The 14424-nt window shown below is 43.1% G+C and overlaps 2 protein-coding genes across 2 annotated transcripts in view; one reads left to right on the forward strand and one right to left on the reverse strand.

Annotated features, from left to right (window-relative positions):
• The window catches only part of LOC311063456 (protein NLRC3-like), a 621663-nt gene that overhangs the window by 398247 nt on the left and 208992 nt on the right, over positions 1 to 14424 (reverse strand). The window lies entirely within an intron of this gene.
• The window catches only part of LOC311063772 (pleckstrin homology domain-containing family G member 3-like), a 70751-nt gene that overhangs the window by 51721 nt on the left and 4606 nt on the right, over positions 1 to 14424 (forward strand). The window contains exons 13-23 of the mRNA XM_084083373.1: positions 560 to 646; positions 2637 to 2670; positions 4268 to 4357; positions 4881 to 4931; positions 6137 to 6147; positions 7232 to 7630; positions 9680 to 9742; positions 10334 to 10466; positions 11561 to 11822; positions 12244 to 13167; positions 14155 to 14372. Of these exons, the coding sequence (XP_083939499.1) occupies positions 560 to 646; positions 2637 to 2670; positions 4268 to 4357; positions 4881 to 4931; positions 6137 to 6147; positions 7232 to 7630; positions 9680 to 9742; positions 10334 to 10466; positions 11561 to 11822; positions 12244 to 13167; positions 14155 to 14372 (2272 nt within the window). The remainder of the gene's footprint in view (positions 1 to 559; positions 647 to 2636; positions 2671 to 4267; positions 4358 to 4880; positions 4932 to 6136; positions 6148 to 7231; positions 7631 to 9679; positions 9743 to 10333; positions 10467 to 11560; positions 11823 to 12243; positions 13168 to 14154; positions 14373 to 14424) is intronic.

A 14424-nucleotide genomic window follows, 5' to 3' on the forward strand; every position in this document is an offset into this window, starting at 1 on the left:
TATTTATCTCCAGTATGATGGATCCCCTGATAGTTGCTAATCACAGAGGGTTTCACTGTGCTTCTGTAAAAAAAAAAAGTCATGGCGACCTCCAGTTCGCTTGTTATACGCCGTTGAAAATAGAATGTTTCGCCAAAAATACATAGTAAAACACAGGAGCCGAGATACAGAATATTTCCCAAATACTTTAACCAGGAATTGAATGGAGCAGTACATCTTTGGATCACGTTATCTCCTCGTTCTGTGTCAAAATTATATATATATATATATATATATAAATAAATAAAAACACAAAAACAAAACACGTCATTGACGTGTGAGTTAAGCATGATAAGATATGAGTTAAGCATGATAAGATAGATTGTTTTAAATTACTCAATTTCAACTGCTTGATATTAGATTTCACGTTACAACATTGTTTCTGCGATGGAAAACCATTTGCCATCCTTTCTGGTATACAGTACGCACGTTTTAGAGTGAGGGGCCGATGATGTGTGTAATGATGTGTTTTGTGTTCGTAATGTGTGTGTAATGATGTGTGTGTGTTTGTCGTGTTCAGGCGAGGACAGTGGAGGAGAAGAAACTGTGGACTCATCACATCAAACGACTCCTTCTGGAAAACCACCACGCCATCATACCTCAGAAGGTACTACTGTATGGTGTATACACCTGTATCATGCAGGATACAGATTGACGAAGTTACATTGGAAGTGATGACACAAAGACATGAGCAGACACAATTGGAACTGGAACAATATAAAAATGAAGCTAATAAATGGTTTCTCTCTCCTGATTGGATAAAATCGGTATACCAACCTGAAATGTTATTTTGTGTTTACTAAAGAGCTGGAGAGACATGGAGACTCCTGTTACTGAACAAACACTCTATAGTAATGATTACTATCACTATATCGAGCTATTTAACACTGTTACTGAACAAACACTCTATAGTAATGATTACTATCACTATATAGAGCTATTTAACACTGTTACTGAACAAACACTATAGTAATAATTACTATCACAATATAGACCTTCAATCTTTTAACCAAAAAATGTGTTTGTTTTAACCAAACTATATAACTTACAGTGTTGGGCAATATTACTTAGGAGAATAATATGTTACTTATTACGTATTACTCATTTGAAAAGTAATAATATTATATTACTTATTACTTGGAATCAAGAGTAATATATTACGTATTACTTTATATTACTTTCCCCGTGACCCCCCGCAAAAGAAAAGACGTGTACAGTTTTTTGCCTTTTAGAACTGAATCCTTTTAAGTATTTTGCTGCTGCAAATTCCATATTTGGAATTGGAACAAAAAATGTTACAGGAACAACATCAATCTGAAAAAAAAAACTGAAACAATAAAGTAAACTTTTTGAACATTTCTTAACCTTTTCAACATATCTTACACTAGTCAATATTAATTAGCCAAAGTGGTTCTCAAACTTTTTCATGTCAAGGACCCCCAAATTGACACTTATTAGCCCGCGGACCCCCATTTCAAAAGATATGCCAAGGACCCCCATAAGAGAAGATTTTTTACGGCTCTAGCAGTGATTCTCAACCATTTTAATTTCAAGGATCACCAGTTTGACATGCATTAGGGCTACAGACCCCCATTTAATGGCATTTCTATCACTTGGACCGCAATTTATATTGTAAAATCTATGTCAATTTAACTCTGAGAGTGTACAAATGGAACCAAATGGACCCTAACAGGTCCATTTGGTTCCATTTGTACACGGGTCCATTTGGTTCCATTTGTACACTCTCTGAGTTACAGACCCATAAGGGTCCATTTGGTGCCTAATCTATCATTTAGCTGGGGACCCCCTGGAACTCCCTCAAGGACCCCTCGGGGTCCCCGGACCCCACTTTGAGAACCAATGATATAGAAGAGAGAAGAGGAGAGGAGAGGAACACTGTTTCCTCTCCTCATCAGCAGTTCGTTTCCCCGACCACCAGACAAGTGACGCAGGGGGACTTCTGAAAAGGCCATGCCGAAAATAGGTTGCTTTATTCGGATACAATGCGTGTTACTGCCTGCCAATGCCGGTTCTCTGAATTTGTATTTTTAAATAGGCTCTGTCATGATTAATTGACCACATATATGAAGTTAAACAACTAAATTCTATCCGAACGATATCTTATAAGTAAATTCCGTGCCTCGAAATAGAAGCTTGAGAGCTTTTTGAAGTTAAAAAACGGCGTAGAAATACACAACACGGCGGTCGCATACAGGTCATACGCTACGTCATAACTGTGCGCAGGCTGCGTGCTAAAAAGAACTGATCTGCAAGCTAAAAAGCATCTCTGTTGACGTAGGTTGATAGCTTGTAGATCTGCTCTATTTTTGCATGATGCGACAACTTGCCTCTACCAGAGACGGAGAGAATACATATTAAATGAATGACTGAGCAAAATAAATGACGCTCGTCATCAGTAACGAGTAACAAGGCCTTTTTTGTCGTAGTAATGTGGTATAATATTACTCTTTTGGCAGAATAATACCTTACTTTACTCGTTACTGGGAAAAGTAATAATATTACAGTAATATATTATTATTAATTCTTTACTGCCCAACACTGATAACTTACAACTCTTTTAACTCTTTTTGTTTCAGGCAAAGGAGGCCATCTTAGAAATGGACTCAGTATGTAAGTATTGATATGTGTTGATCATCATATTGCATACATCAGACAGGATGATGATGATATTGTTTACACTCTATAACATTCGAAGGATCAGACCCGTCCTCACCCAGGAGTCAGTCCAGCTCCTTATCCAGACATATCAAAACTTGACCATTGTAACTCTCATTACTGGCCTATGCACTTAAGCCTCTCCAATTGATCCAGAATGCCGCAGCACGCTTGGTCTTCAACCAGCCACAATTTTCACATGTCTCCCCCCTTCTCCACTCCCTCCATTGGCCCCCAGTTACTGCCCGCACAAAACAGTACAAAACACTGATGTTGGCCTACAAAGCAACCAAAGGTATGGCACCCCCGTGTCTTCAAAGCCTGATCCAACCCTACAAACCCTAGAACCTTCCCTAAAACGTCCTGGACAACACTCCACACGTCCCAGACTCTTCTCCCTTCTGGCTCCCAAACTGTGGAATGAACTCCTCATTGCAATTAGAACTGCAGACTCACTCCCAATCTTCCCGCGTAATCTGAAGACTCACCTCTTTAGACTCCACCTTAGCCCGTAGCACTTGCCGTAGCGCTGGCCGTAGCCTCGATGACCTTGCAGGCTTATGCAAAGGATAAAATGCAAGAAATAGCATGTTATGTAGACAGATGCCAACAATGATATGATAGTAATCATTGTTGACCTGGCATCCTATAGTTTCAATTTACTGTTAGACTGGTGATAGTTTCTTGGTTTACTTATGTATTAGTTTATTAGTAGATTACTATTTCTATGCATTTGATATATTACCTTGTGTTGTCCTTACTTACTGTAAGATGGATTAAGAGCATCTGCTAAATGCCTAAATTGTAAATTATGGTTTTCAGTACAAGCACAGATATTGTTTGAAAAGATATTGTTCCCATGGATCCAATTTTAGTTATTTTTTTATATTCAATATTTATAGAACAGACACACACACACTTAAAGGGGAATTTTGCCCCACGGTTTTCGTACCTTTTCTATGATGTTATGATATCCTAGGATGAGTGGTACAGTAGAAAAATGTCATAACTTCATCCCGGGTCCACCACAGCTAAAAACCAGTGCGCTAAATCATGTATTTTAATAGCTTTTTTTTTGTGTTTTTTTTTAGGTCTGATGTTCATAGTGACAGAACACTATGCAACGTGATTGTCTTGAATGCGCCCCGCCGGGGCATTCACTCGCTAGACAAGATTTCATGAAATCTCTTCTAGCGAGACGTTTTTCAGAAATGGCAAACATAGGAGATCTACAAGCTCTGAACGTGTCACTTTTTGATACTTGTGCGTGATGCTCTTGTACAACCAAGTAGGCTATTAATATTTGGAGAAGAAAACAAAACAAAACATGAAAAGTGGAAACATGGAGATACGGGGTTATTGCCCAACAGCAATTAGATATTAGTTTTAATTGTGAAAAAGTTGAAGAGAAGCTGAATTGCACATTTTCCAAGACGGATAAATATGAACAATGTTTTGGAGCAGGTTGTTATTTATATATCCAGGTATATAAAAATCGATGTCATGAAATAAATGTTACAAGATAAACGTTGTTTTTGTGTTTTGCGTTCAGATCGGTCCAGGTATCGCTACAGCCCCGACAGGCTGAAGAAAACCCTTTCCTGTCAGTCAGACGAGGGCCCACGACCACGCCCACTCTCAGGTACAAACAACTCCTGTCTCATCGCTTTACAGTAGCTCATTAGTTCTCAAAGTGGGGTCCGGAGACCCCCAGGGGTCCTTGTGGGGGGTACCAGGGGGTCCCCAGCGAAATTAGTTAATATAGTGTCACAGTAATTTTTATTTTATACTTTGGCTATTCAAAATAGCAGATATACAAGCTCATAACGCGGCACTCAGTGCCGCGCTATGAGCTTGTAGATCTGCTACTTTTGAAAAGTCGTGAACATTTTAAAATTTGAATATATGTTTTTTAAAGCGAACATTTGTAACTCAAATATTCCAGGGGTCCCTGGAATATTTTGAGATGGGGGTCTGCGGCCAAATACATTTTTGGGGGTCCTTGACATGAAAAAGTTTGAGAACCACTACTTTAGCTTACCACACAATGCTATATGTGCCCGTGATGAGCCATGCAAAGATGTTACTGTTCACTTCATTTATGATGCATTTATTATGTATTTACAGTTGAAATGATCTGCATGTAAATGTTCTTGCTTTTGCAGAACCAAACACACAGACGGTGAAGAACAGCAACGGTAATGAAACTCCAACATGTATGATTATAAAGTACATTAACCCATGTTACGAAACCCTTTAGGGTCTAGGGTGGAGTTTGTAACATACAGTAATGATAGAAAACGGGTTGTTGAGCAAAGGTGTGCAAATAATGGAGACGAAACAATGGTTTGAGCAAAAGGTGCGGTGTGCTTTTACTCTTAAGCAGAATAATATTTACAATACTTACATAACCATAATGCACAGGGCATAAAACAAGTAAGCCACTACCAGGGGACACGGGTGTTGCCAAAATAACAAAAGCAGCTAGGGAAACAAAAGACAGACTAACTAACTAACTCAGTAGTATAGTGAAAACAAAAGCCTGCCTACCTACTCTACCAGTGCAAAAATACATAGGTGGCAAACACCCCTTACCTAGTGTGCTTAACAAAGGTTCTGCCTACGTGATGTCTATGTATAGAGGCCTCTGTCTTTCCTGTCCCAAGGCAGTAGCATATACTAAGTAGATTACATGTAGGAGAACAGACACTACATGACAAAAGTTTGCTCTGGGAACATATATGGCGGGCTACAAACAAGGCTACACACAGACAGGGCTACAAACAGGAAATGGTTGAGAGAGAATGAGCCAAGATGGGACCCAGCCTTTTATAGACAGCAGATGGTGGTGATTGGATGAGGGTGGGGCCAGGTAACAGGATGATTGACAGCTGATGAGACCTGTAGTGAGTGACAGAGGGAAGGAGAGACAGGGGGAGGAACACACAGGAATCCCAGACAACAAAACCAAACTATGTGGAACGTAACAACCCATTAAATCCGGGAACGCATCTGTGTCATTTTTAGATTTCAGTGGTCAGATCGGTGGCCCGCGTGCATATTTTCAGAGCATGTTTATTTCAATCAGTTAATTGTGTTGCGGATTGGCTCAATGGAACTAACGTAGTTATACTTTAAGTTCCTATTTACCAGTATCACGATGAAAGCTCATTTTTCATGGTTTCGAAGAAGAAAGAAAATACCAGGGCATTTTATATTACATTATGTTTTTTAAATACTAATGTCATATTATCATAAATATCTTAGTGTTTGGCCAATTATTCGTAGAAGTTCTGTTACATCACACTACTCACTAGGAGTACTGTCAGATGTTTTGACAGATGATGGTGTGTTGTACTGAATATTAAACTATAGTATTTGTATGTGTCTGCATTAATCCTGTTTATGTTTCCCTCTGCAGCTGTGCTGAAGGTAAGACTCCACTGTGTGTGTGTGTGTGTGTGTGTGTGTGTGTGTGTGTGTGTGTGTGTGTGTGTGTGTGTGTGTGTGTGTGTGTGTGTGTGTGTGTGTGTGTGTGTGTGTGTGTGTGTGTGTGTGTGTTTTTGTGTTCCCACAAGTATATAGTAAGATTTGGGAAATAGACATTATGAGGACACTTTTCCTGGTCCTCGCAACATAAATGGCTGTTTATGGTTGGTTGGTTGGTTGGTTAAGAGTGGTTTAAGAGTTAGGATTACAATTAGGAAAGGATTCAGGTTGGGGTTATGGTCAGGATTAGACATTTAGAGGTTAGGTTTAGGGGTTGAGGTTATAGAGTTACGCTTGATTCATTCATACAGTAGTTGTGTGCCAGTGCTGTGCACCGCAAATAGCTCACAATCTGCAATTTATTCAACTGGCTGGCTGTATGGCTACAAAAACATCATAATTCTATATATTGTGCTAATTGTTTATGAAACACAGCACTGGAGTGTGTGTGTGTGTGTGTGTGTGTGTGTGTGTGTGTGTGTGTGGGACTGTGTAGGACTTGGGCCTGACAACGTTGTGAGATTTTATTTTGCTTTAATCCATGAGATGCAGGTTAAGTATTAGGTGTTGTAACATATACTGTAGGTAGGTCCACTTAGTGGCAGGTGTGTGCATGATTATAGACATAAGGTACAAAAAATCCACATGGCACCGAGAAAGTAAGGTTCGCACAGAGGAACATATATCATCGCTGTCGGGCAGAAACCTTTTATCTCCATATTTATTTATTTATTTATTTTCGTAAGTTAGCTCCCTACTTGATCAAACTACAGTGTCACACAAAAGTATCAAAAGTAGCAGATCTACTTTAGCTATTTTACTTTAGCTATTATTTTATTTGAATCCGGAAAAGTAAGTAAGTACGTTTTGGACACAGGAGGTTTCCGCCTGACAGAGACGATATCCACTTGAAGGGCGGAAAAAAGAAAAACGTATCGAATAAAAGGTTCCATTATCCAAAGGGCTCATTATAGTTAAAGCCCATCAAAATCCCACTGAAGTGACACCGCGAGTGTGCCCCCCCCAGCACGCCGACAGCGAGGGTTCTCTGCCGGGGGACGGGGGCTCCTCCGACGCCCCCCTGGGGGGCCCCGACGCCGCCCCCCACGAACGATGCGAGGCTGAGGTTGTGCATAACAACTCGGACGACGAAGGCCGCCCAAACTCTCCGGAACACCTGAGCGCCAGCGACAACGAAGAAGAAGAAGAGGAGGAGGAGGGGACACGGACGGAGGGGACGGAGGGGACGGAGGAGGACACTCGAGGGGACACTGAGCCGGCAGACGGCAGTGACACCGAGGACATGATGTTGATGATGCAGGACGAACAGGTAGAGGAGGACTTTGCCAGCTCCATGCTGGCCGCCATCTCCTGCTGGCACTACAGGGCCAGGGCTTTACTGTCCATGGGTGCATGGGACGACCTGGTGAGGCTTTCTGCCTTCCTTTCCTTCCTGCCTTGCTTCCTTCCCTCCTTCCTTGCTGTCTTCCCTTCTCAACGCGTCATGGCTTCCTCATCATCATCATCGTCAAGCAGCATCATGGTCATGGCTTGGTCACCGACGCCCCCCCCAACCCCCCACCACCCGTTTTGCGTCCGCTCATAACATACTAAAGTCATGGAAGTAACCACGGCAACACGCGCGCATGAAGCCTCTACATGCCCACGATAACTCTGTCTGTCTGGCTGTCTGTCTGTCCTGTTGTCTGTCTGTCTGTCCTGTTGTCTGTCTGACTAAGTGTCTGTCTGTCTGTCTGTCTGCCTGCCTGCCTGCCTGCCTGCCTGCCTGTCTGTCTGTCTGTCTGTCTGTCTGTCTGTCTGTCTGTCTGTCTGTCTGTCTGTCTGTCTGTCTGACTAAGTATCTGGCTGGCTATCTGTCTGGCTGTCTGTCTATAGTGCTTTTCCCACTCAAAGTCAAAATGTGGTTTCCAGCATGCTTGTTCACCACAGGCACTCCTTGTTTTCAGTGGTTCTGTGGATGTTTCTGATCTGGTACAGCGCCATGTGGAGAGTGGAGAGTGGACAGTGGATTTTTTAATATCCATCAGTGTTATGGATAATGTGTGGGAAAGGGACATATGTCTGTCTGTCTGTCTGTGTATCTATCTCTATATATTAAAGACAGACCTGGCAGATGGGTCATTGTTCAAAGCTCTGATAACCTGAGGGTAAAAGCAAAAACTAAAAAAGGTAAATAGTGTGACAGAGCAGGTGTTTGTCCGACCCCGGCGACACAAACAGTCCATTGCTGTTTGTCCTTATGCGGACCACCCTGTGCAGGGCTCCATGGGCCCGGGAGGAGCTGTTCTCGTGATAGCCCCCGTCAGAATGCTCTGAGTGGGAGCCCAGTAGAAGAATTTCAGGGCCTTCTTCATGACTTTGTTGTCCTTCTAATGCCTGAGGAGGCTGTGTTTAAAAATGTTTTAAAAAAAGTAATTTTAAAAAGCATAGCCCCCTCACGCATTAGAAGGACAATATCGGTCAACACAAGCAGGGACGTGTGTTTTCAATGAGTCTAGCATGGTTGAATATCATATATCTAAATGTTGAATCATGCAAGTTAAATGTGTCTTTTCAGGCATAGCCTAGCCTTCCTAGCAGGGGCGTAATGGGCTCTCTGTTGCTTTACTAAAGTTAGACTTTGTAAGCGTTGTGTGTATGTGCCTCTGGACTGGTCTACTAATGACGGCTTTACTGCTAATTCATTCATCTGACCTCTGACTGCTGCTGTTCTGGTCTCACATCCTTATTGTTCAGCACTCTATGTCAGTGGTTGTCAAACGTTTTTGTGTCGAGGACCCGCAGAATGTATTTGGCCGCGGACCATCCATCTGAAACGTTTTTGTACCAGGGATCACCCCAGAAGAGAAGATTTAAAAAAAAAAAAAATCCAAACCAAAACATTTATCAAAAATAGATCAGTACAAGCTGGCGTCACCCATTTGTATGGGTCGCAGAGTAAATATCCCTTTCTTTTTTTTTCTTTCCTACATTTTGTTTTTAATTATTATTTCAAATATATATATATTTTTTTTTTAAACATTTTTTTTTCATAAATTAAAAAAAATACTCAAACATTTTTCAAAATAATGTCATGACTTAAAACAATATAGAAGAAATTCCATGAAAAAAAACATTTTTGAAGTGGTGAAAATAGCAGATCTATTTTCACTAGTTTGCTAAAACGTTTTGGGAACCACTGATCTATATTATACTTTTCACCTGTGTATGGAAAGTGTTTGTGAGACACACAGAATAACTAATTCATGGCCGTTTGTTAATACATTTATATTTGTCTTATATGTTTAGACTATGCAGTCAATGTGCTGTAACATTACAACTCCCAAAGTCCTGGACTGTTTCCAATGACGTTTGTACTGTGTGTGTGTGTGTGTGTGTGTGTGTGTGTGTGTGTGTGTGTGTGTGTGTGTGTGTGTGTGTGTGTGTGTGTGTGTGTGTGTGTGTGTGTGAGAAGGCTGAAGAATTCAGCAGTAGCGACAGAGCAGATGACACAGGGGACGAGCTCCAACACAAGCAGGTAGGATGGTGCAGTGCACTCTCTCCACAAAATATCAACTGAGATTTTTTTTTTTTTTGTGTGCACATTTTCTGTCTTATTCTTATCTCTTACAGTGTTTTATTGTGTTTTTAGTGCAGTGTTATTTTATTTTATAAAGCACTTTGGGGCCTGTATTAGAAGGGTTCTATGTAAATAAAGGTTAGCATTATTAGATTACATTATTATTATTACTACTGCTGTATTTGCTGGTCATAATTAACAGCGTGAACCCGGCTCGCGTCCCTATTCTGGGGAGAACATTTGCCAAAAATAGCAGATCTACAAGCTCACAGCGCGACGTGTTGTGAGCTTGTAGATCGGCTATTTTCGGCAAAGAGGTTTGGTGTAGAGCCGTGGTTTTCAACCCTTTTCATATCAAGGACCCCTACATTGATACACAGTTTTTGTACAAGGAACCCCCAGAAGCAAAGATTTCTGGGGTTTCACTGGTGTAGAGTGAAAAAAGAGCAGACCAAGTACAGAGCCAAAGGTCAAGTTGACTAAGTGTTGAGTGGTCATCAGGTGTAATAAAACAATGACGACATTGAACCACTGCCGCTCTGTGTTCAGTCATCTGTAGAGAACCCCGCTGAGCCAACGGGGGGAATCGAACCAGCGGCCCTGCCTTCTGATCCAGACCGCACCCCCATCGCCCCCCCACCCACACTGTCCACATCCCCCCGCAGAACAGCGCCCCCAGCAGGTGAAGCTCACACATATCTTATTTCACTTTACCTTAAAAATACTTGTATTTATATTATCTTATCTTCATATTAAATCGTTTTAAAACGTTATATCATAATAGACATCTACAGTAGGTGTCAATATTGAGTTAAAGTAATAGCACCATCTACTGGTGCATGGAAGTTATTGTGGGTATAAGACCATGTATTTTTTGATTAGTTCCTTCACTCAATTCCTGCCAATCATGCATAAATGCGATCTATTAAATAGCGCACTTGGCCGCCAAGATCGCATAAATGCGTTCTATTGAAAAAAATAGAAAAAATATTGAAAAAAACGTTTTTTTTTTTTTTTTTCCAATTTGACCCAAAGACCAAGGAGATATGATTTTTCGAAGGAAAAGACTCCCATCCACTTCCTTGTTAACTTAAAACTTAAAAATGATGTATCTCGGCTCCTGAGTACTTTTTAAATTTCAATGAAAAATCTCTGGCAGACAACAGCAAAAAATCTGAAATAACTCTGGCAGGCGAAGTGTTAAAGGGATAGTTCACCCCCAAAATAACTTTTTTCCTATTGATTAGTCCACCCCATGGAGACTTTTTTTGTTTTTGTCACATTCCTAAGCCAATAATTTGATGACCGGCATCCGTTCCGGTAGGAGACACAAAGAGTCTCCTTTGTATATCCTACCGGAACCGCTGCCTACCGGGTCCGATGGTTATCAAATTTGTTTTGGGTGAACTACCCCTTTAACTGTTACACCCATAATCTGAAATGCCATTTGCTATTTTTTTATTCATTTGTTTGCCTATACGCTAGACGTTGAGTGTTCTCAAACATGAAGTAAACTTAAGTTTGTCAAATCGATTTGAAGTCAAAACGTCAGTAATCGTTGATCTAGGACTCTCCAAAATCCGGACCGGACCCAGAAATCTAGCATCAGCAGTGGTGGAAAGTAACTATATATTGCAGTATTGCAGTATTGGTACTTTTACTTAAGTAAAGAATTTGAGTACTTTTTCCACCACTGAGCATCAGTCAGGGCTTTAGTAACAAAAAAGTTGAATCAATGTGAATGTTTAATCGTATCTAATCCCATGTCCCCCTCAGATAAGGTGTCTTCTCCCGGCACTCCAGAGTCAGACAGTAAGACGCTGAGCAGTGCAGAGTCGTCCGACGAGGACGAGAAGGAAACCTCCATCCTGCCCTCCTCTGTGTTGGACCAGGCCGGCGTCATCGCCCTGCACTTCTCCACCTCCACCAGGAGGGGCAGCGTCCCCGCCGACGACACCCGCTCCCTGGGGTGTCCCTCGCCACGCTTACCCAGCCGCAACGGTAGCACCCTGAGCCTGGCTGCAGAGCCCGCTGACAGGTGGGACTCATTACATCTAATCACTGCACATGTTAAAAGTTATGTTGTTAAAATATGGCCGACAGCAACAATATGCAATGTGGCCCTCTGGAGTGAGTGTGGAAATATAGTGGCCCTCTCCATCATCAAAGCTGCATCACCCCTGATCCAAGGAATGCAGGGGAATTATTATTATAATTGTATGTTTTTTATTCTTCAACCTACGGTTCAAGAGTTATAGGACAAAACATGAAGCGACCTGTTATAGCACCGCCATGAGGCCGGTTTGAAACATGTGGGTGGCGGTTCTTCCTTGGCCTACTGGTAGTGTGCGTGCATATCAAGCTGGAAGTCCTTGAAATTACAAATCTTGAGAATCAATGATCTAAGCCTGTGCATATCGCCTTTTGTCTTACGATTCATACTTGTTATGTCATCCCAGGTCGCACCGCCTCAACAGCGCTTGCTCGGACGCCCAGGAGAACTTCGGCACCACCGACCTGACCCTGCTCTCTCCCCGAGAGGACAGCCTGTTTGACGGCGACCTCCGGGGGGGAGGGGGAGCGCTCCGCAGGAGGCGGGACTCCACCCTGTCCAAGCAGGACCAGCTGCTCATCGGCAAGATCAAGTGCTACTACGAGACGGCGGAGAGCGAGGACCCCGTCTTCAGCCTGAGGCGCAGGGAGAGCCTGAGCTACATCCCCGCTGGCCTGGTCCGGAACTCCGTCACCAGGATCAACAGCATCCCCAAGGATCCCACTTCTGACACCGCCGCCGAAGCGTCTGACAAAGCCGGCGCTACCGCCGAAGCGACAGACAAAAGACAGCCTCCCGAAACAGCCTGGAGCGATGACTCTCCCTCCCTCGTCCCCGAGGCAGGCTCTTCATTGGCTGCAGACTCCTCCTTGTCGGCTCCAGGCTCTCGCGGTCGGCCGGCGTCCAGTGTGTCTCGGGACTCCGTCGGTCCGGACCGGCCTCAGCACGTCCGGGAGGAGAGGCCCGTCGAAGACGAGGAGTTTAAACCGTCATGTGAGATGATCAAGATCTGGCGGGCCATGGAGCGGGACGTCTGCGGGACGCAGGGCGAGGTGGGCCATCGAGGAGGAGGAGGAGGAGGAGGAGGAAGGGAGAAGAGATCTCGGGAGCTTGCGAGGAACTCCAGAGTGTCCGGCCCGAGTCTGTCCAACCGAAACCAGACCCCCAAGAAGAACGGCGCCGAGAGAGACAGTGGCGCGGGGGAATCGGACCTCACGACCATCAAGGAGGAGTCGGCCGGCCCTTCCCCTCTGAAGACCACCGGTCTGAGCCGCTCCGGGGGCCTCAGGGCCGTCCGGAGGTCCTGCGACGAGGAGGGTGGGCTCCTCAGGTAATCCTGTCACAGTCGTTACATTCCAATGGGCTCTGTGCACAGCCGCCATATTGGAAAGAAATTGGGCCTCTTACCTTACTTCCTTTCCACAGGTGTTAGCATTGATACTGATTAAGGCTCTGTTCCATTCTGGTCAAACAGAGTCAGGGTGCTGATGTTGGCTCACTGGAAACACTCTGCAACACCATTGGGTCTAAAATTGGGGTCCAGGGACCCTCATGGTAACTTGAGGGGGTTAAAAATTGACCCTTACGGGTGTGTAACTCTGAGAGTGTACAAATGGAACCAAATGGACCCTTACGGGTTCCATTTGTACACTCTCAGAGTTATGGGGGGGTCCTTGGAATCAAAACGTTTGAGAACCACTGTGCTACACTAAATGGAACAGAGCCTTGATTAGTATCATTGGCATAGAGCCTATTACTTGAGATAATTGCAATTATTTTTGCATAATAGTCCATTGATCTGTATTAATTAATCTGTTGAAAAATGTTCACACATTTTCAAACAGATTCACGAATAGCGTAAATAGCCGATCGACAAATAAATATCCAACACGTTAAGGTTTATGGAAGATGCTTCTGAACATCAATGTACAATTTAAGCAATAGAACATGCACTAGTTTATTTTTGCTAGTTTGACCATTTCTAATACTCTTTAAAGGTATGGTAAGGGATTTTCTTTGGTTAAGTGTTAAATAGCTCTATAGCAATGATTACTATCACAATATAGAGCTATTTAACACTGTTACTGAACAAACACTCTATAGTAATGATTACTATCACAATATAGAGCTATTTAACACTGTTACTGAACAAACACTCTATAGTAATGATCACAACTGTCACAATATAGAGCTTTAACAAAAAAAAACGTTTTGATTTAACCAAAAAATATCACATACCTACCTTACCTTTAATCTTATGAAAATGACTGAAATCAGTCATGGCGACTGACAACTTTAACCCCGTGCTACCCCCCAGGGCTCGGCTGCCCAGGGTGCAGCAGCTGAGGGCTGAAGCAGAGGGAGAGAGGAGCAGGGATCCAGAACCTCTGGACGACGACGAAGAAGACAAGACCAAGAGCAAGGTGATGAACCTGGCCCGCCGGTACAGCCAGAAGATCAAGTCCAGCAAGCCAGTGGTCCAACACAGGAGCCCGCACAAGAAGCTGCCCTGTGTCCTGGAGGAAACAGACTCAGGTAGGCCTGTGGTGCTCAATCTTTCCAGGCCGTGACCTGTGAATAGTGAAAA

This window comes from Gymnoscopelus microlampas (assembly GCF_963454915.1).
Source record: "Gymnoscopelus microlampas genome assembly, chromosome: 16".
Taxonomy (NCBI): domain Eukaryota; kingdom Metazoa; phylum Chordata; class Actinopteri; order Myctophiformes; family Myctophidae; genus Gymnoscopelus; species Gymnoscopelus microlampas.